Source organism: Corvus hawaiiensis, chromosome 4, assembly GCF_020740725.1.
Source record: "Corvus hawaiiensis isolate bCorHaw1 chromosome 4, bCorHaw1.pri.cur, whole genome shotgun sequence".
In the NCBI taxonomy this organism is placed as follows: domain Eukaryota; kingdom Metazoa; phylum Chordata; class Aves; order Passeriformes; family Corvidae; genus Corvus; species Corvus hawaiiensis.
The window spans coordinates 40,579,709-40,594,848 of NC_063216.1; the positions used below are offsets into that span (position 1 = coordinate 40,579,709).

Sequence of the window (15,140 nt, forward strand, 5' to 3'; positions counted from 1 at the left end):
TTGCTTAGCCCCAGTGAAAGCAACTTTGAATAACAACAGCAGAAACCTCTGTCAGAAACACCTTTGCTCACACAGCTTTCCAGATCCAGATCCCAAACACCTTATTTCTAAAGTAATTTGCACTTGTTTTAAATTAAATATTTCACCCCTCTATTTTTTTATCCACAAGGGAGCAGCCTGAATTAACTTAGCTTCCAACCAGCTGAAACAATTTGCAGCACAAGACTTGCTGATGCTGTCACATCCTTACATAAGCATTTCTTCACATCCCACATAGTCAGGGCTTCTGAACTTAAAAAACCCATTTTGTTGCAAGCTCTCATAATCGCTACTTTTAGCATCCCTCAGCTGATGGGAAGCAACTGATCCAGCTGAGTAGTTCAACTCAGCTTCCTGGAACTTGCTGCAGGAATGCATCACCTCACAACAGCGCTGGAATGAGACTGGCCCTGGAGCCAGCTGTACCGCAAAGATTTCTGAACAGGCTCAAAAAGAATTTAAGATGCTTTTTTGTCACTAGGGCTCAGTCAGGATATTCTCATATTCACTTCACTGGAAAGGCAGACTTAACCTGCAGACCTGTATATGTAAAGTGTTCTGTGATACCACTGGGAATCTGGAGAAAGATATTCCATGAATTTGGCTTGATAGCTGAGATTAAATAGAAACCCTTACTTCTCTGACCTGAAGCCGCTCCTGCAAAGATGCTGCTGAGCTTCAGAGATTACATTTGGATCCCCAAATGTTCATACAGGACAGGAATTAAAATTTGGATCTGCCTACTGTAAGATCATGCATAGCTTTTACTAGATCATGCATAGCTTTATAATGTATATCTCTATCTTTATTTGATTTTTGACAAACTCAAACATGAGAGATTGTATTGTGACAAAGTTCACAAAATCAGATCTTATAAATCCTGTGTTATGCTTTCCCAAAACAGGTAGAAATCAGAGGAGCTTTGCAGTGGATGGAATTCTTTATGACAGATTTCTTCTTAGGCATATTTGCTAAGAAAATGTCTATATGTTATCCATTCCACATTGGTCAATTGTGTTACATAACATTTGAAGTCTGCAGTCGAATAAAGAAGTTTATGTCTGTCAGTACATATGCTGGACAGATGTTATGTTATCTCAGCTTTATTTTTGTCTTTCCTTAGCTAGAGTTATATATTTTATTATTCAGTTATTATTTCGCTAATATCTAACGTGATGGGATGCAGCAAGAAGCCCCTGCACAGAAATTACTTTGATTTAAACACAGTAAAAAATGTTGCTATTTGTAAATGTGAAGACAGCTCACCAGAATTGAAAGGCATTCATGTGAGGAATAAGCAATTGCATATTCATCAAGAAGACAGAAAAAAGAAATAAACATGAGAGGACTAGAGTCACTGCACTAATAACCACAAAATGTCAGGAGCTGTTCCCTCTATATTGCCAATTTTACTATTTTATTATGTTGGTCGTAGGTGCATCAGTTGCGAGAAACACAGCCAGCTCCATCTTATCAACAACGCCGGTATAACAGAGGAAAAAACCCCACAGTTTTGGCTTCAAAAGTAGTCATATTAGATAAGACCAGATTCTTCTCTTCAGCTTTGTAACATAATTGTTTAGCACCTTAGCTGTCTTAAATCAATATCTAAATAAAGGGGTTACTTGTGCAGATCCTTCACTCATACCCAGCCTTATCTTCCCCCTCAACACATCTTCAAATCTCACAGAAGTGACACACACATGTTAATGATACTAAAGACTACCCTCATGAAGAGGGGACTGTGTTGACTTTCACAGCTAATAAACAAAAGGACAAAAATGGTAGCCAGGAACAAAACCCAGGTAATTCTCACCTTCACCCACCTAATTCCTTCTTTACTGGGGAAAAGGCATTTCTGGGCTTTGCTCTTTGCTTTTTCACCTTGTTGGCAGGTAATCTCCAATTAATCAAACTCCCCCCCCCACCCCATGACTGTCTCAAATAGAACAAGGTGGCTCTAAAGCAGCATGACCTGTGCTGGAAAGGAAAAGACAGGGCTCAAATGCCAGCTTTTCTACCTAGCATCATGGAAGTGGGAGTGAAGAAAAAAATATTTGGAAAGAGAACCCTATTGAGAGTCATATCACTTTACTGAGACAGACAAAAGGCACAACGAGAAAAACTGAATGTGGGCACCCCCGTCTCAGCAACAAGATTGTATTTCTCTTCTGTTACCTGAAGAAGGGCAATGGGACCTTTTTGGGGAACTGCATCAATCGTAGAGAGGGCAGGACTTGACTTTCACCTCTAGTTAGAAAGGTTTTGGAAAATAAACTTTGGAACTGGAAAGGGAAAATTCCTTTTCATTTTTGCCAAATAGCATCTTGCAGCTGCCATTGGAGAGCTTCACTTGCCAAATGTGTGAACAGATTTGAACAGCTATGACCCATAAAGGATTTATGTAAAGTAAGGATACCGACCAAGAACTATAAACATCAGTTTTCTTCTCTCTCTTCTTATGCTGAAGTACATGCTTTCGCTGTTGTCACAGACATTTTCAGCACAGTGTACTAGAGGAAATGTGCAGTTCCCTTCTTAGCATACAACCCCTGCTCCTTCCACGAGTAATCTGAGATCAAGGTTCTAATTCATGAAACGTTTCTTTCCACTGACGTGCACATAAAGGAGTTACACACTGGAAACAGAGTCAGGAGGTCTATAACAAGCAATCACAAAACAAATCATTTTTCTACCCACATGAGATTAAACAAACAAAAGATGCATGTGGGATTTAAACTAATATAAAAACTCTAAACCAGTTTCTATTTCTTCAGACAGTGGCACAAACTTCATCAAATCTCAATTGTATCAACAGTGCTAACAAAAGGCTCATCATGCTGCCTTAAAAATCTGTATGACTTTACTCTGTTGTGAAAAGGAAATAGCCTCATTTATACTTTCCTTGCTTTCTCTGCACGTTTAAGCACTTTCCTAAACTGTATTTATAAAGATGAAAAAGATATTTTCTTTTTTAGTTTGTATTTTTTTTCTTAAGACCCATTAAAAAAGAAAATATGTAGGCTGCAATTTTCAGAGAGTAAAAAGAAATTAAACTTACTTGTAACAGAACTGACTAATTTCCCTGAGGAGTCTAGAATCTATCTACAGTATTTCTACATCCATTTTACAGCCACTCACATTGCTATGAAATTCTTGAGGAACCTGAAAACCTAAAGCATTAATTACTTATATGAAAATGAGACGATTAACACACACATCTTTACACTTGCTTTGGGACTGCACAACCTAATAGAAACTTCTACAATTTAACCAGGAAGAAATAGGCATACAAACACAAAATGCATTGTTTAGATGTGGCTATTCAAATAAAAGAATAAAAAGTCCTCGTATTCTTTGTTTTGGGGAAGGGAAGGAGGAGGAAATCAACAGAAATGCCAGAAAGTGATGACTATTGGCTGGCAGAGTCCAGCCAGCTGGGTACTGACCACCTGTACCTTTGGTCAGTGTCTACATGAAATAACCTTTCCTTTCTCAAATCAAGAAGTTATTCATACAGCTATTGAGCCAAGGCACTTTTCCAGCACAGTGATTGCCCTAAGGTTTCTCACAGCAATGCCCACAGGTTTTGTACAACTTCTCTGACAATCAGCAAGCATGGTCTTGTTTTCCTCATTTTAAGAAAAAAAAGAGCAGAACAATTTGACTCTGCTTCTTTGTATGAATCAACAAATTAGACTGTTCATCTGCTACAATGTATTGTAGTGTGCAATAGCTGTAGCCTATGATGCAGTAGAAATTGTGTACTCACTACAAAATGGACAAGTACCTGACAATCTCCTCTTACATGAGAGTTTGTGTATCCTTTAACATAGCTTCTATGATGAATACATTGTACTTTGGAACATACGTTGATTTTGGAATTTCCCTCTTCAGCTTTTAAATTGAGGAAGATGATGGCTTGATGTCAAAGGCTTGAGTAGGGATTAGAAGAAACAACTCTCTAATACCTTAACTGGCTGTTGAGAAAGGATCACTTCAGGCAACCCCCCACCTACTGCCCAGTTTTACAGAAGAGGTCACCAACAAGAATGCTCTTTCAGGCAGGAGAGAAAGGTTTTAATGTGATGGAGATTTGCTGACTGATGTCATCACCACTGTAGAAGCCCACAGAGAACTTAGTGCAATGCTGTGCGACTGCTTTGCGAGCGTTAGAGATGCACTGCTGCAGCCATCTGCTGTTGGAAGTTCTGCTGGTGTAGTAGAGAGACTGAGATGTTAGATGATGCAGAAATCCTCTACACTAAGTAGAGATCCTAAAATATTTGTTGGTACTGATCTCTGTTGGATTCCTTAGGATTAGGCTAGTTGAAAATACAGCTGTGGTGGTGGTGTTTGTTGTTTATTTTTACTTTCATCTTCTAATAAGGCTGTTTTCTTTTCCCTTAATACTTGCTGAGTTATGTTTACAATAGGGCTTATAGCAAGACCATGGCATTAATGGTGTATTTCTCTTCCCATAATATTGCACTCATGTTAGCCAGCTTTTAAGGTTTCTTATGTTTTAATGAAGTTATTAAAGTGAATGCTCTGACTGCATAATTTATGTGCATTCACTTGGTCTTCAGAGAGCTGGTCTCTAAATAATTTTTAATTTCTCAATTCTTTTCTAAGACATTGAACCAAGTCTTTTGAATTTGAATGCAATCTTTCAAATTGTAGAAAACTAGCTGTATTTTCTGCTATAGAACCATTTGGTCCCCAGAGATGGTTCAGACTGAGTATTTACTTGGCAGATACAAAGGGGTGCTGTGCATTTTCTATTCATAACTCATAAATATTGAGATTGGCTTCCACACATAATGGGCCGATTATGGGCTGCTTTCTTTTCTCAACTATATCTGCAGCTTTCTGCAGAAGGAAGAGAACATAGATCCAATGACAATTCTCTTCTCCTTGCAGTTCTTTCTAAGCACTAATTTGCACTAAATAGTACAATTTAGGGTCTGCTATAGTATCTGTTACTTGGAAACAGTTCCTAAGGCAATACCTGAGCCCATGCCAGCTAGGGCATCTACTCCCCACTGAAACTGGGGCGTGGTGAAAGGCAGCAGTGCTGAGGACGTAAGGGGAGGGTGTACTGCTTGCTTCTAGGATGCATTCCTGGTAAATAGATTCACTAAAAGCTATGTGTACCAAAATAATACAAAGAGAACAAAAGCACATTAGCTCTCATTCAATAGTAAATCTAATGAAGTACCACAACCAACAGGCAGCCATTGTGAACTGAATGGCATTGGTGAGCTGCATTGTACCCTTATCAAGGAATTAGCTGGGTAATGTCTCTAAGGACTGTTTGGAGAGATTAAACCATAAAATGGTTCTGAAGTCTTTCAATTCTGCAAATCACCTAAATGAAATTAAAACAAAACAAAACCAACAAGAGTAACTTGGGAGTCTAAGTTCCTTGTAAGACCTAAGCTTCTAAATCTCATAGACATTTTGGGTGAAGAATGCTTATGAAGCCACCCAAGACCACCAAGCTCAGATAAACAAAAATAATTGCTTTACATCCTAAATTCCTACACATCACCTTCCAGATGTCAGATTCATTAACAATGCATTTGAATATAATTTAAATAATTACAATTCCATTTTAGAATATGCATAATTGCTTGCCAGAGGCCCTTGCTCACCAGAAGCAATAATTTCCACTTGTTGCAGTGACTTGATAAGCTCAGGCTAAATAGTTTCAGTGTTTGAGCCAAGGTTTGCTCTAGTCACAGCCTCGTGTAAATTTAAAATGAAAAGTTTAAGACCTGGGAGTTTATTGCTCAGATGGGTGATATGATTTTGTTACAAGAAGTCTAATGAATTTGATGATTAGTTTGTTGTCTCTTATTGTCTGTTTCCAAAGTAATTTACGTGCAGCTTTTGACTGCTAATGAAATTTATGAAAAATGCTGGTGATAAATGCTTTTATAAAGGTTTTTTTGTTTTTTAAACAGCTGTAGTAACCATTAAGTATGATATAAATGCTGACTAGGAGGATTAAGGTTTACCAGCTGAGACCCTGTAAAAATGCTAGGAAAGTGCTCTCAATCTACTTTGATCTCTCTTGCTTTGGGTACTTTTGTAACAGGGCTCGACCTGCATAACATAAATATACATGTTTAAAAAAATCAAGCACGTATTATTTAAGCCTGATTGACCGCAATTATGGATTTAATAAATTTATACAGAACAGCAGAAGTTCAGATGACTACTGAGCCACAGTGACTGGTTCTCTGTATTGGGACTAAAGATAACATAAATGCTGAAACCTCCCACATTGTTGAGATGCAAAGCTACAGCATATATTTACCAGCAGCAGTAACAGTCAAGATGTGGAGAGAAGCAGCCAGAAAGAAGTCACAAGGTTGCCCACCACTGTGCTGTAAATGCTTGTCAGTGCTCCCTGCAGGAACCAGGGCCTTGCTCCTTCTCTCTCTCTGTGAGGCAGGTAAACTTCACAGAGGCATAAAGGATGGGTGCAAGAGAAAAGCAGAACCCTTTCCAAACATCTGCATTCTGCTTTTCCAGCATCTCCTCAAAAATAGGAAAGAATAACTAAAAGGTAAATCCCAAACTCCAAACAACAACAACAACAAAAGGTATTTTTTGCCTGTTTTTTGACAAACTGGTAAGGATTTTTTCCTCCATCTGTGTCAACTACAGCATTTTCACCTCTTGTTAATGGTGCTGTTGAACATACAGGTAACATTCAGTTTGAGTTCACATTTGATTGTTAACCTTTTCCCACCTCCACTGTCATGCAAAATTTTCAGTTTTACAGGATGACAAGCCATTTTAGCAACTAGAGAAAGTAACAAAACTAGGGGGAAATATTTGCTAATCAAGATAAAATCCTGTCACCTTCGTTAGCACTTAGAGAGTAGGTATTATTTAGTGTGAATAATGACAACAGAATCTCAGCTTGATTTCTGAAGTTGTTTCTGCATAATTTATTCAAAAGATAAATTCCCTAATGAAAGATACTGGATCTACTTTAAACCAACATTATTTAATCTATAATTACTGCCTCAGGAATACTGTACTAACTGCCACTTATCACTGTCAGTGACTTTTCAATTTCTGCTACAACCACGGTATCCCATTGGGTTTGTTTGTCTCTAAGAGAACATGATGTTTCAGGTTTGGCATGGCCCTAAAAAAGGAGAACAAAACCTCTCTTTCCCTAGAAATTTAAATGTCCTCTGTGTGCCTCAGAACACAGAGAAGAGTAAGCCCATTCATCTCCTCACAGTTATTTCCAACACAATGTACTATACTTTCCATCTGAAGTTCGTAGAAGCTCTTCAGTTCATTAGTGCTTCCCCTGCCCCTCTCTGTCATTTCTTATAAGCTGAGTACCCATTATCCATCACGTGTCTTGCAAAGTTTGGAAAAGAATATAGATGCTCTGGCTGTCCCTGACCGAGGGTATGTCTGAGCATACCCTCAGTGAAAAATCCCCACACTTTGTCATTATGAGACTCTAATCTTTTATTAGGAAATCATCAGGACTAAATGTGCTTAAGAACATTAATTTGCAATTTGTTCATTATGAGCATTAGAGAAACTATTAGTGGTGTGTCCTAATCAAGCGTCCACTGCAGACAAGAAAAGGCTAGACTTTATTGAGTAATAACTACAACAACACTTGTATGGCCTTTACTTTTATGTCTGTTGCTGTGCAGTGAATACTTTGGATGCAAGTAAAACAAAAAACAAAACATAACTGGTTATTGATAGAAGACTTTGTTTCCTTCACTATGTGAAGGTCCTTCAGTGGAGAGAGTGGTAAATAAAACCTTCACGGTTGCTTTTAGTAAGTTGCCATTTCTGTTTACTTTGCATATAACCATTACCTTGTGCTAAGATTATAAAAAAAATAAAAGCAAAACACTTCTTCTTGTCACTTGGTAAATCAAAATGAGCAATTACATCATCTGTGTGTTAGTTGCAGCTGTAAAAATTTTCAGTCCTAGAACTGTGCTGGAAATAGCCTCATCCTCAATGATGGGCAGCAACTGTTTTCTTCTAAACAGAAGGCATACAAAAAATTCTCCTGGAAAGACCTCACCTTATAAAGCATCTTGTTATTTCATTTAGTCTCAACTAATTGGCAATTTAGACAGTAATTTGTGTCCAAATTCCAGATGCAGCAGAGAACAGAAACCTACAGGGAGCTGCACCAGGTCGCTGGGGCCCAGCCCAGATGCCATCCGTGCTGACTGCAGCGTTCCTCAGAGGTGGCACACATCCTGTCACGCAGGGTGTGCGCGGCCTCACCCCACAGAAGGGCTGCCAGGACTGTTTGCAGGTACTGAGCATGTTGGATGTACCAGCCTCACTGCCTACCACACGTGCAACACTGTCATGTGACTTCTGGAGTGCATGCAAATGCAGAGCACCTCTAACTCTGCACGTGTAGGCAATCACACCTGAGCCCCTCGAATGCAGAAATAATCTTCCTAGCACCTCAAACAGCAGTCAGCATGGCAACCTGTGGCGAGTTCCTCTATTACCTATTATCCGCAACATTGCAGTGAAATGCTTACATTTTGTGAGATTAAACAGACAATAGGAATTGCAGTCAGATTTTTTTCTCTTGCCTGAAAAGTCTGTATTTATCTCTAGGCAACAGGAGAGAAGGGAAGTCCAGAGAGCTTGCACTGTCATCTGATTGTGCAACACTTCGGACCTTGTATTGGAGTGGAATGTTATGTATTGTGATTTTTTTTTTTTTAAGCTAGAATTAGTTCTGCTATACTCACTCATGCCCTAACTTCCAAGAAAACACAAACCATATCTTTCAGATGAGCAAGAGCAAGAGCCCTTACCTTCTCAGCCAAGAGATCTCCAACAGAAAACCAGTTAATTTTCTGCCTTTACAAAATATCTTCAAGCAGATTTTAACACACATACCTGATAGGCCACCGACATCCATCTTCTTCAGGTTCTTTGCCTCCAGAATGACGACTGTCAGTTTGCCAGCAGTAGGCACATAACGGAGGGAGAAGCAGATATCACCCAGCTTTTCTTGCTGTGAAAGCAAACAAGACATGATGTTTTACTTTAATAATTTTTCTTACCCTTTTAAAAATTCAATTTTGAAAGCCCCGCAGAAAACTAGCAGGATTACATCTCTGCCTGTTACTGCTAAAGAAAACATTCAAATGAACAATATTGAGAAAACTACCACAAATTGTCCAGATTAAATCCTTGATAACCTCAAGTCTGTTGCAGCAACTATCCTGTATGGAACCAAATGGCAAGATATGTGCTGGCCACAAAGTAAGTTATACGATTTCACCCCTGAAAATAGGGGTCCACAAATACTGTTTGTTCTTTAAACCAAGCCAGGATTTTTTTGTTTTCTCCAGGCTGTGTTTCAGTGGAAATCAACTAACAAACATGCATACACAGCTAGGCTGTTTCCTGTGACACAGTAGCATGGATCCTTCTCATCACACTTTGTCACAAAAGCAAAAAGTATAAAAAACTCACAAAGTACAAAATATTCAGTATAAAAAAAGACTTGTCTCCTATCTGTCAGGAGAGAAAAAAAAAAAGGCAGATACAGGCCATGAAAGGACACAGTACATCCCTCCTCACATAAGGAATAGCTGGAAGGATTTGGTTTTGCTTTCCAGCCCATCATCTGAGATCCTGCCAAATGCAGCCTTTTGCTATTCATCGCTTAATATTTTCCTAACAGTCCTGGCAAACAGGGGTAGGCTGAATGATGTTCAGAATTACAGGAACTTTGTTTTAAAAGGATGAATAAGAGATAGGAACTTGCAGATGAGAGAGAGAGGATATTGCTCAGAAATGATGAGTAGGATGATCCAAGCTGCTTTCCTCCTTTCCTTCAAGGCCCACGGTTATCTCTAGGGGGGCTAACAAAGATGGTTTTGAGACAAGAAGGATGGGCTTACATTGAACAGACCAATAAAGAATTTCAGACAGCCATGTTTCTCTTTCAAAGGCATTAGTTCTTATTGCATATGTCTACTTCCACAATTTATTCTGACAGTAGAGTATGAAGTACATTTCTATGATCGTGTCTCTTTAGTTCCAGTGTTTTCTTAGATACTACTGAGAGCAACTCTCTCACATGCTCATGGATGTAGTGGTATTTCCTACAGAATAGACAGTCCATGTGAAAAGGACTTTACCTATAAAGCAACAGATTCTAAACTGATTATGTCAAGTTGGGACTGAAATCTAGAGAATGTAATAGATAGTTCCCTGCCAGACATCATCTCAGCGACCACCAGTGGTCAGGAAACATACAGAACAAACACAGTTACATGTAGTTAAGAAATGCTCAGACAGAACAAACAAAATAGCTCGTAATGTTAAATGCGTGTATTGCATAAAAATGCTGTCAGAATGCATGTGTGCCAGTATCTTGAAAACTCATGGTGTCCTCCTCACCTCAAAAAGGGTATGGTAGAATTGAATAGGGACAATTTCCAAGAAAAGCAGCAGGAATAAGCAAGGATATGACACAGTTTCTGCAGAAGGAATATGTAAGCAGATTAGGACTCTTCAGGTTGTAAAATGAGTAGCTGAGGAAGAGACCTCTATCTGACCCAGAAGGGCTAGAATGATGTTCCTACCTTGTTCAAAAGGACTGACACAAATACAAAAAAACTTACATTTTTAACTCATATCTAGAAAAACCCAAGATGTCTTTCATAGCATGGACGGCACTGCCATGAAAAAATTTACTATTCCTCCCTGACTGCATACATTGTCATAAATCCCAGCAGAGATTCAGATCATGAAAATACAGATTTCAGCCATGCAATCTGCATAGCTCATGCCTGGCTTTAGCTGAGCTTCAAATGGCACAGTGACAGCGAAACATGCTCCTGTTCACCTGACATTTAGTTTTGGAAGTCCATATTGGATAGGGTAACAGTGAAGTTGATCTATCACTTGCAGGTTATTCAGAACGAAAGAAATCAATTGCTTATTGATTTGCGTTATCATGATCACAGCTCATCCAACCACCCGGTGTTCTCCACAGTCACTGCTCTATTACATTGTAAAGTTGGCTTAAATTCGCCTGTGGATTCATGGGGCACTGAGAAGACTGAGACAAGGTATGTATGAAAGCTTATTTTAGTCCATTCACCTTAGAGATCTTTGTACCCACTTACTACACAGTATTCAAGGGCTCTGCCTCACCTCCACATTCATTAGGCAGAGCTCTAGTTGTAGCAGCATAGGAACTTTTATCCCCTTTTAAATCAATACCATGCTTCTAATTGTTCCTGTCAGTGGGTATTTTAAAGGTTTTTGTCAGCTTTTGTTTGTTTCCATTTTTGATTTTTTTAAAAATTTGTTTGGTGGCTTTTTTCTTTTGTAATCTTGTGTTGAGACAAGAGTGTGTTTAGTGAGCATAAAATAGTGTTAGGATTGTTGTTTCTGATCTGAGTGCTTCAGCAGTAGCTGAAGGAAGTACTTTATACTCACAGTTATTGCCACAGAGACCATCACCTCTCACCAGCATTTCTCCATTTGTAATCATGTTACGCTTCTGTGCAAATACTAAAATTACTCCTGTATAGACAATTGCAAGAGGGCATTTAATGCCTTTTTAGCCTCTTTTAATGTAATTTGAGCTGCAGGAAACCCAAAGAAGGCCACATCATGCACACAGCCAGTTTTCCATAGATCACCAGGAAGCCATGGGAAATGGCAGCAGATGATGGGCTCATTCCAGTGAACGACCTGAAGAAAAAGCATAGGTACCACATTAAATGCCTCCAGAACCAAGTTTAGTACCGTTTTTGTTGGCATGAAAATCTATATCAACTGCATTTCTACAATACTTCTTGTACTTGTAACCTTTTCTCTGCATGACTGCTGCACTTTTTTTTTTTTTTTTTTTAAATTCAAAAAGTATTTGTCAGGCAAAATACTGAAAGTGGCAACACTGCAATGAAGCACAAAAAAGCAATCACTAGAGGTGTGGTTTGCAGGAGATAATTACAAACCCCTGCAGGGCTACATGGTACAGATGAGTGCTGCTGGTATGGTGATTATCCCATGGAGATGCCTTACTGTTATTATTAATTTCTTTCAGCCCCGTGTATAAATAATTTATGTCAGTAAATTACTTTGATCTCTGATGGAAACTCTAAGTTAGTGTTAGAAACTTCCAGCTGGGAGGTTCACAGTCATTAACCTATTCATGTATAGTGCCTGAACACCAAACAAAAGATTCTCTCCATCTAAGCAATTTCATAACTTCATTACATTTAAAGAGGATGCAATGGAGCAGAACATAAATGACAGAGACAGTGCTGCTAACACTTCTTCAATTTAGGAAAGGCTATTTGAAGTCCTGTTGAGAATCTGGACTTTTTAGAGATGACTCTCAAGTGGCTCCTTCCTGTTTTGTGCTTCTTCTCCTATTTGTCAGTAATCATGTTTGCCTTGACAGTACACTCTCCCAATTAGCTACAGAGAAAAATGCTATTTATGCAGATTACTCTCATTTGTACTGCAGAATCTCTAACAGACACATCTATGTTATTAATATAAACATTCTCTACATTTTTTTGTGGAAGATATTATAAGAAAGTTGATGCTTGCAGTTCTCTTAGTAAAACAATACCAAAGTAACAAGCCACAGCACCATATGCTTCTCCCTAACTGGATATAAGACTTAAAAAACAATCAGTATAGAAAGAATAAAAACACAGTGAGGTGGATTTCCAGCTTTGGTAACTGGTTTTGATTGTGAATATTTGCATAAGCCTGAGAGAAACACAACATGGTGCAATTTATGGGCAAAGACCCAAAATAATACCCTCTTACCCTAATCAATATTTACAATGAAAGCTTGTAATGTTCACTGTAGTTTTCACAGCAACCAAAATGCTTTAAAACTCAGTGGAGAAAATGGGGACAGCATAAAGGTGGGTTATAAGCTAAATTAGTGTCTTTCAAATTCAGGAAGCCCAGGCAAACTGTAATGACAGAATCTCTAATCCCAACTGCCACACTTGACAGGCTTCAGACAGTTTTAAGGCCATCACATGCTGTCTGCACATGAAGATCTCAAACAAATTCCTTTTCTTGGCATGTAAGGCATGAACACACTAAGCCTCAAAAAGTGCCACAATAACACTAGTGACAGAATCACATGGATGCAGAAATTGAAGACATAGACTGGCCCCAACTTCAATTAAGCCATGGTAGCAAGAGGGTAGAATTAGCAACCCATATACATAGCTGGGATCTAGAATTATGAAAGCATTTGCTCCTTCACACCCCATAGAGCAAACAGGGATCACACCGGGGAAGGGCAGTACTGGTTTGTTGAGCACCCTTTTGTTTTCCTTTAAACATGAAATTTTATTGCTACCACAGCTAACATTACCAGCTGCAAAGGCATTGCATTTTTGATAAATACATGGTTAAAGAACACAGCAGAAAACTTCAAACCTGTAATAGGTATAATCACAAAAGAATCTTTTTCTCTTATATTTGCAAATCAGGGTCCAGATGACCCCACAGCATGAAGATGATTCAGTCACAATTAGGCAAAGGAGTGGGAAGTGAGCAAGAAGCTCTTAGAACTCAGTTTGCAGAAGTAGGCCAGAAATAGATGGTGCAGCAGCGAAAGATAAGGAAGAGGAAGAAAAGCTGGAGCTAGCATGTCAGCCCTTATGGCACTTTTGGAGACTGTTACATGAATATGTATACACACCAAGTACCACTGTATCCCAAAGTCTGTGCACTACTTTTGGGATAAAACACCAAGAGCAAATAGGAGAGGCAGAGCTCTCCCAACCCTTTCAGTCAAAAGGCTCATTGCAGACTTGCAATTCAGACATTGCAGACCTGTTTCAGACTTGCAAAATATTATCTATACATCCAGTCAATATAAACCTAAGGGCTTTAACAACTATACCATTACTCTGACAAGCAGAGTAATTCCTTTGCTGTCTAAAAGAATTTCATGCCCATGAACATAACAGCCAAGCAGGAAGTAAATAGGTGCTAGAAGCCCCTGGAGAGAAGGCAGAACCATCTTCATCATTGTACCTACTTCAACTTAAAAGAAAATATTTTAAAACAATAAAATACGAACAGACAAGTGCCCTAGTGCACGGCTCCTTACTCAAGGATCAGTCTGTATTTTGTCTTACAAAATGGAAATACAGAATGTCCAATCAAAATCTCTCCTGTTTGCTTTTACTAACTTTTTCTTTTAGAAGAGTCTTCATAGTAACACCCGGGTTACACCCTCTTCAAATGTGCACACTTGGTCATAAAAGGAAGCCCCGGATAATGTATGTGCAGTTACAAGCCATGTAACAAGTAAATGAAGCAGCAAAGTGAAACAGGTTATAGCATGAGACCTTTGAAGAAACATAATTTTTGAGGCAAAGGTACAGAGGGCTCACTTTGGACCCTGTAGAAAAGGGACTAGCAGTGATAACAGGCTAAAGAAGAGATGGAAAAGAGACTGATATTAGGCGAAGAGAAAACAGAAATAAAAGCAAAGGTCCATGAGGCAAATTTTAAAAGGGAGAAGTTCTAAGGCAGACAGGGAATAATCTTTCAAATGAAGTGAATTTATTTAAGTGGGAGGTGGTATCTGTAGGCATACAGTCATGCTATAAAGTGTGAGGAAGAACCAAAAGAAAGGGTTTAATTGCACATTCCTTTTGACTGATTTCCTTACCACAGTCCTACTTTGACTTGTTGTGATACAACTTTTTTATGCCACCACTACTTTTTACCTTTGCTTAAAGGGAACAGACCTATCAGGATCTTTCTTTGGAAAGAAAAAAAAAATCTACTTCTTTTTCCTTCCTTCCCGCCAGCCCCCTCTGAACAGCAGTAATAGAAACAGAAATTCATGATACATCTCTGTCCTCTTATTGCAATATATATATATATATAAAAGAAGGGGATTGCATTTCTTTTGACTGCCATAGCTATGAAATATTCCCCAACACAATGGTAAACTGGACTTGAAAGCAATTTGGGCCATAAATTTGAAGCAGCCAATGTTATTAAAAAATTAACAAACTAGGTTTTGTCAGCTTCCTCCTTTTTAGTCC

At 38.7% G+C, this 15,140-nt stretch overlaps 1 protein-coding gene across 6 annotated transcripts in view; it reads right to left on the reverse strand.

The window, feature by feature from the left end:
- Positions 1–15,140, reverse strand: part of SYT1 (synaptotagmin 1) — a 342,020-nt gene that overhangs the window by 42,300 nt on the left and 284,580 nt on the right. For all 6 annotated transcript variants that reach the window (XM_048300510.1, XM_048300509.1, XM_048300511.1 and 3 more), the window contains one exon: positions 8,971–9,088. In XM_048300510.1, the coding sequence (XP_048156467.1) occupies positions 8,971–9,088 (118 nt within the window). The remainder of the gene's footprint in view (positions 1–8,970; positions 9,089–15,140) is intronic.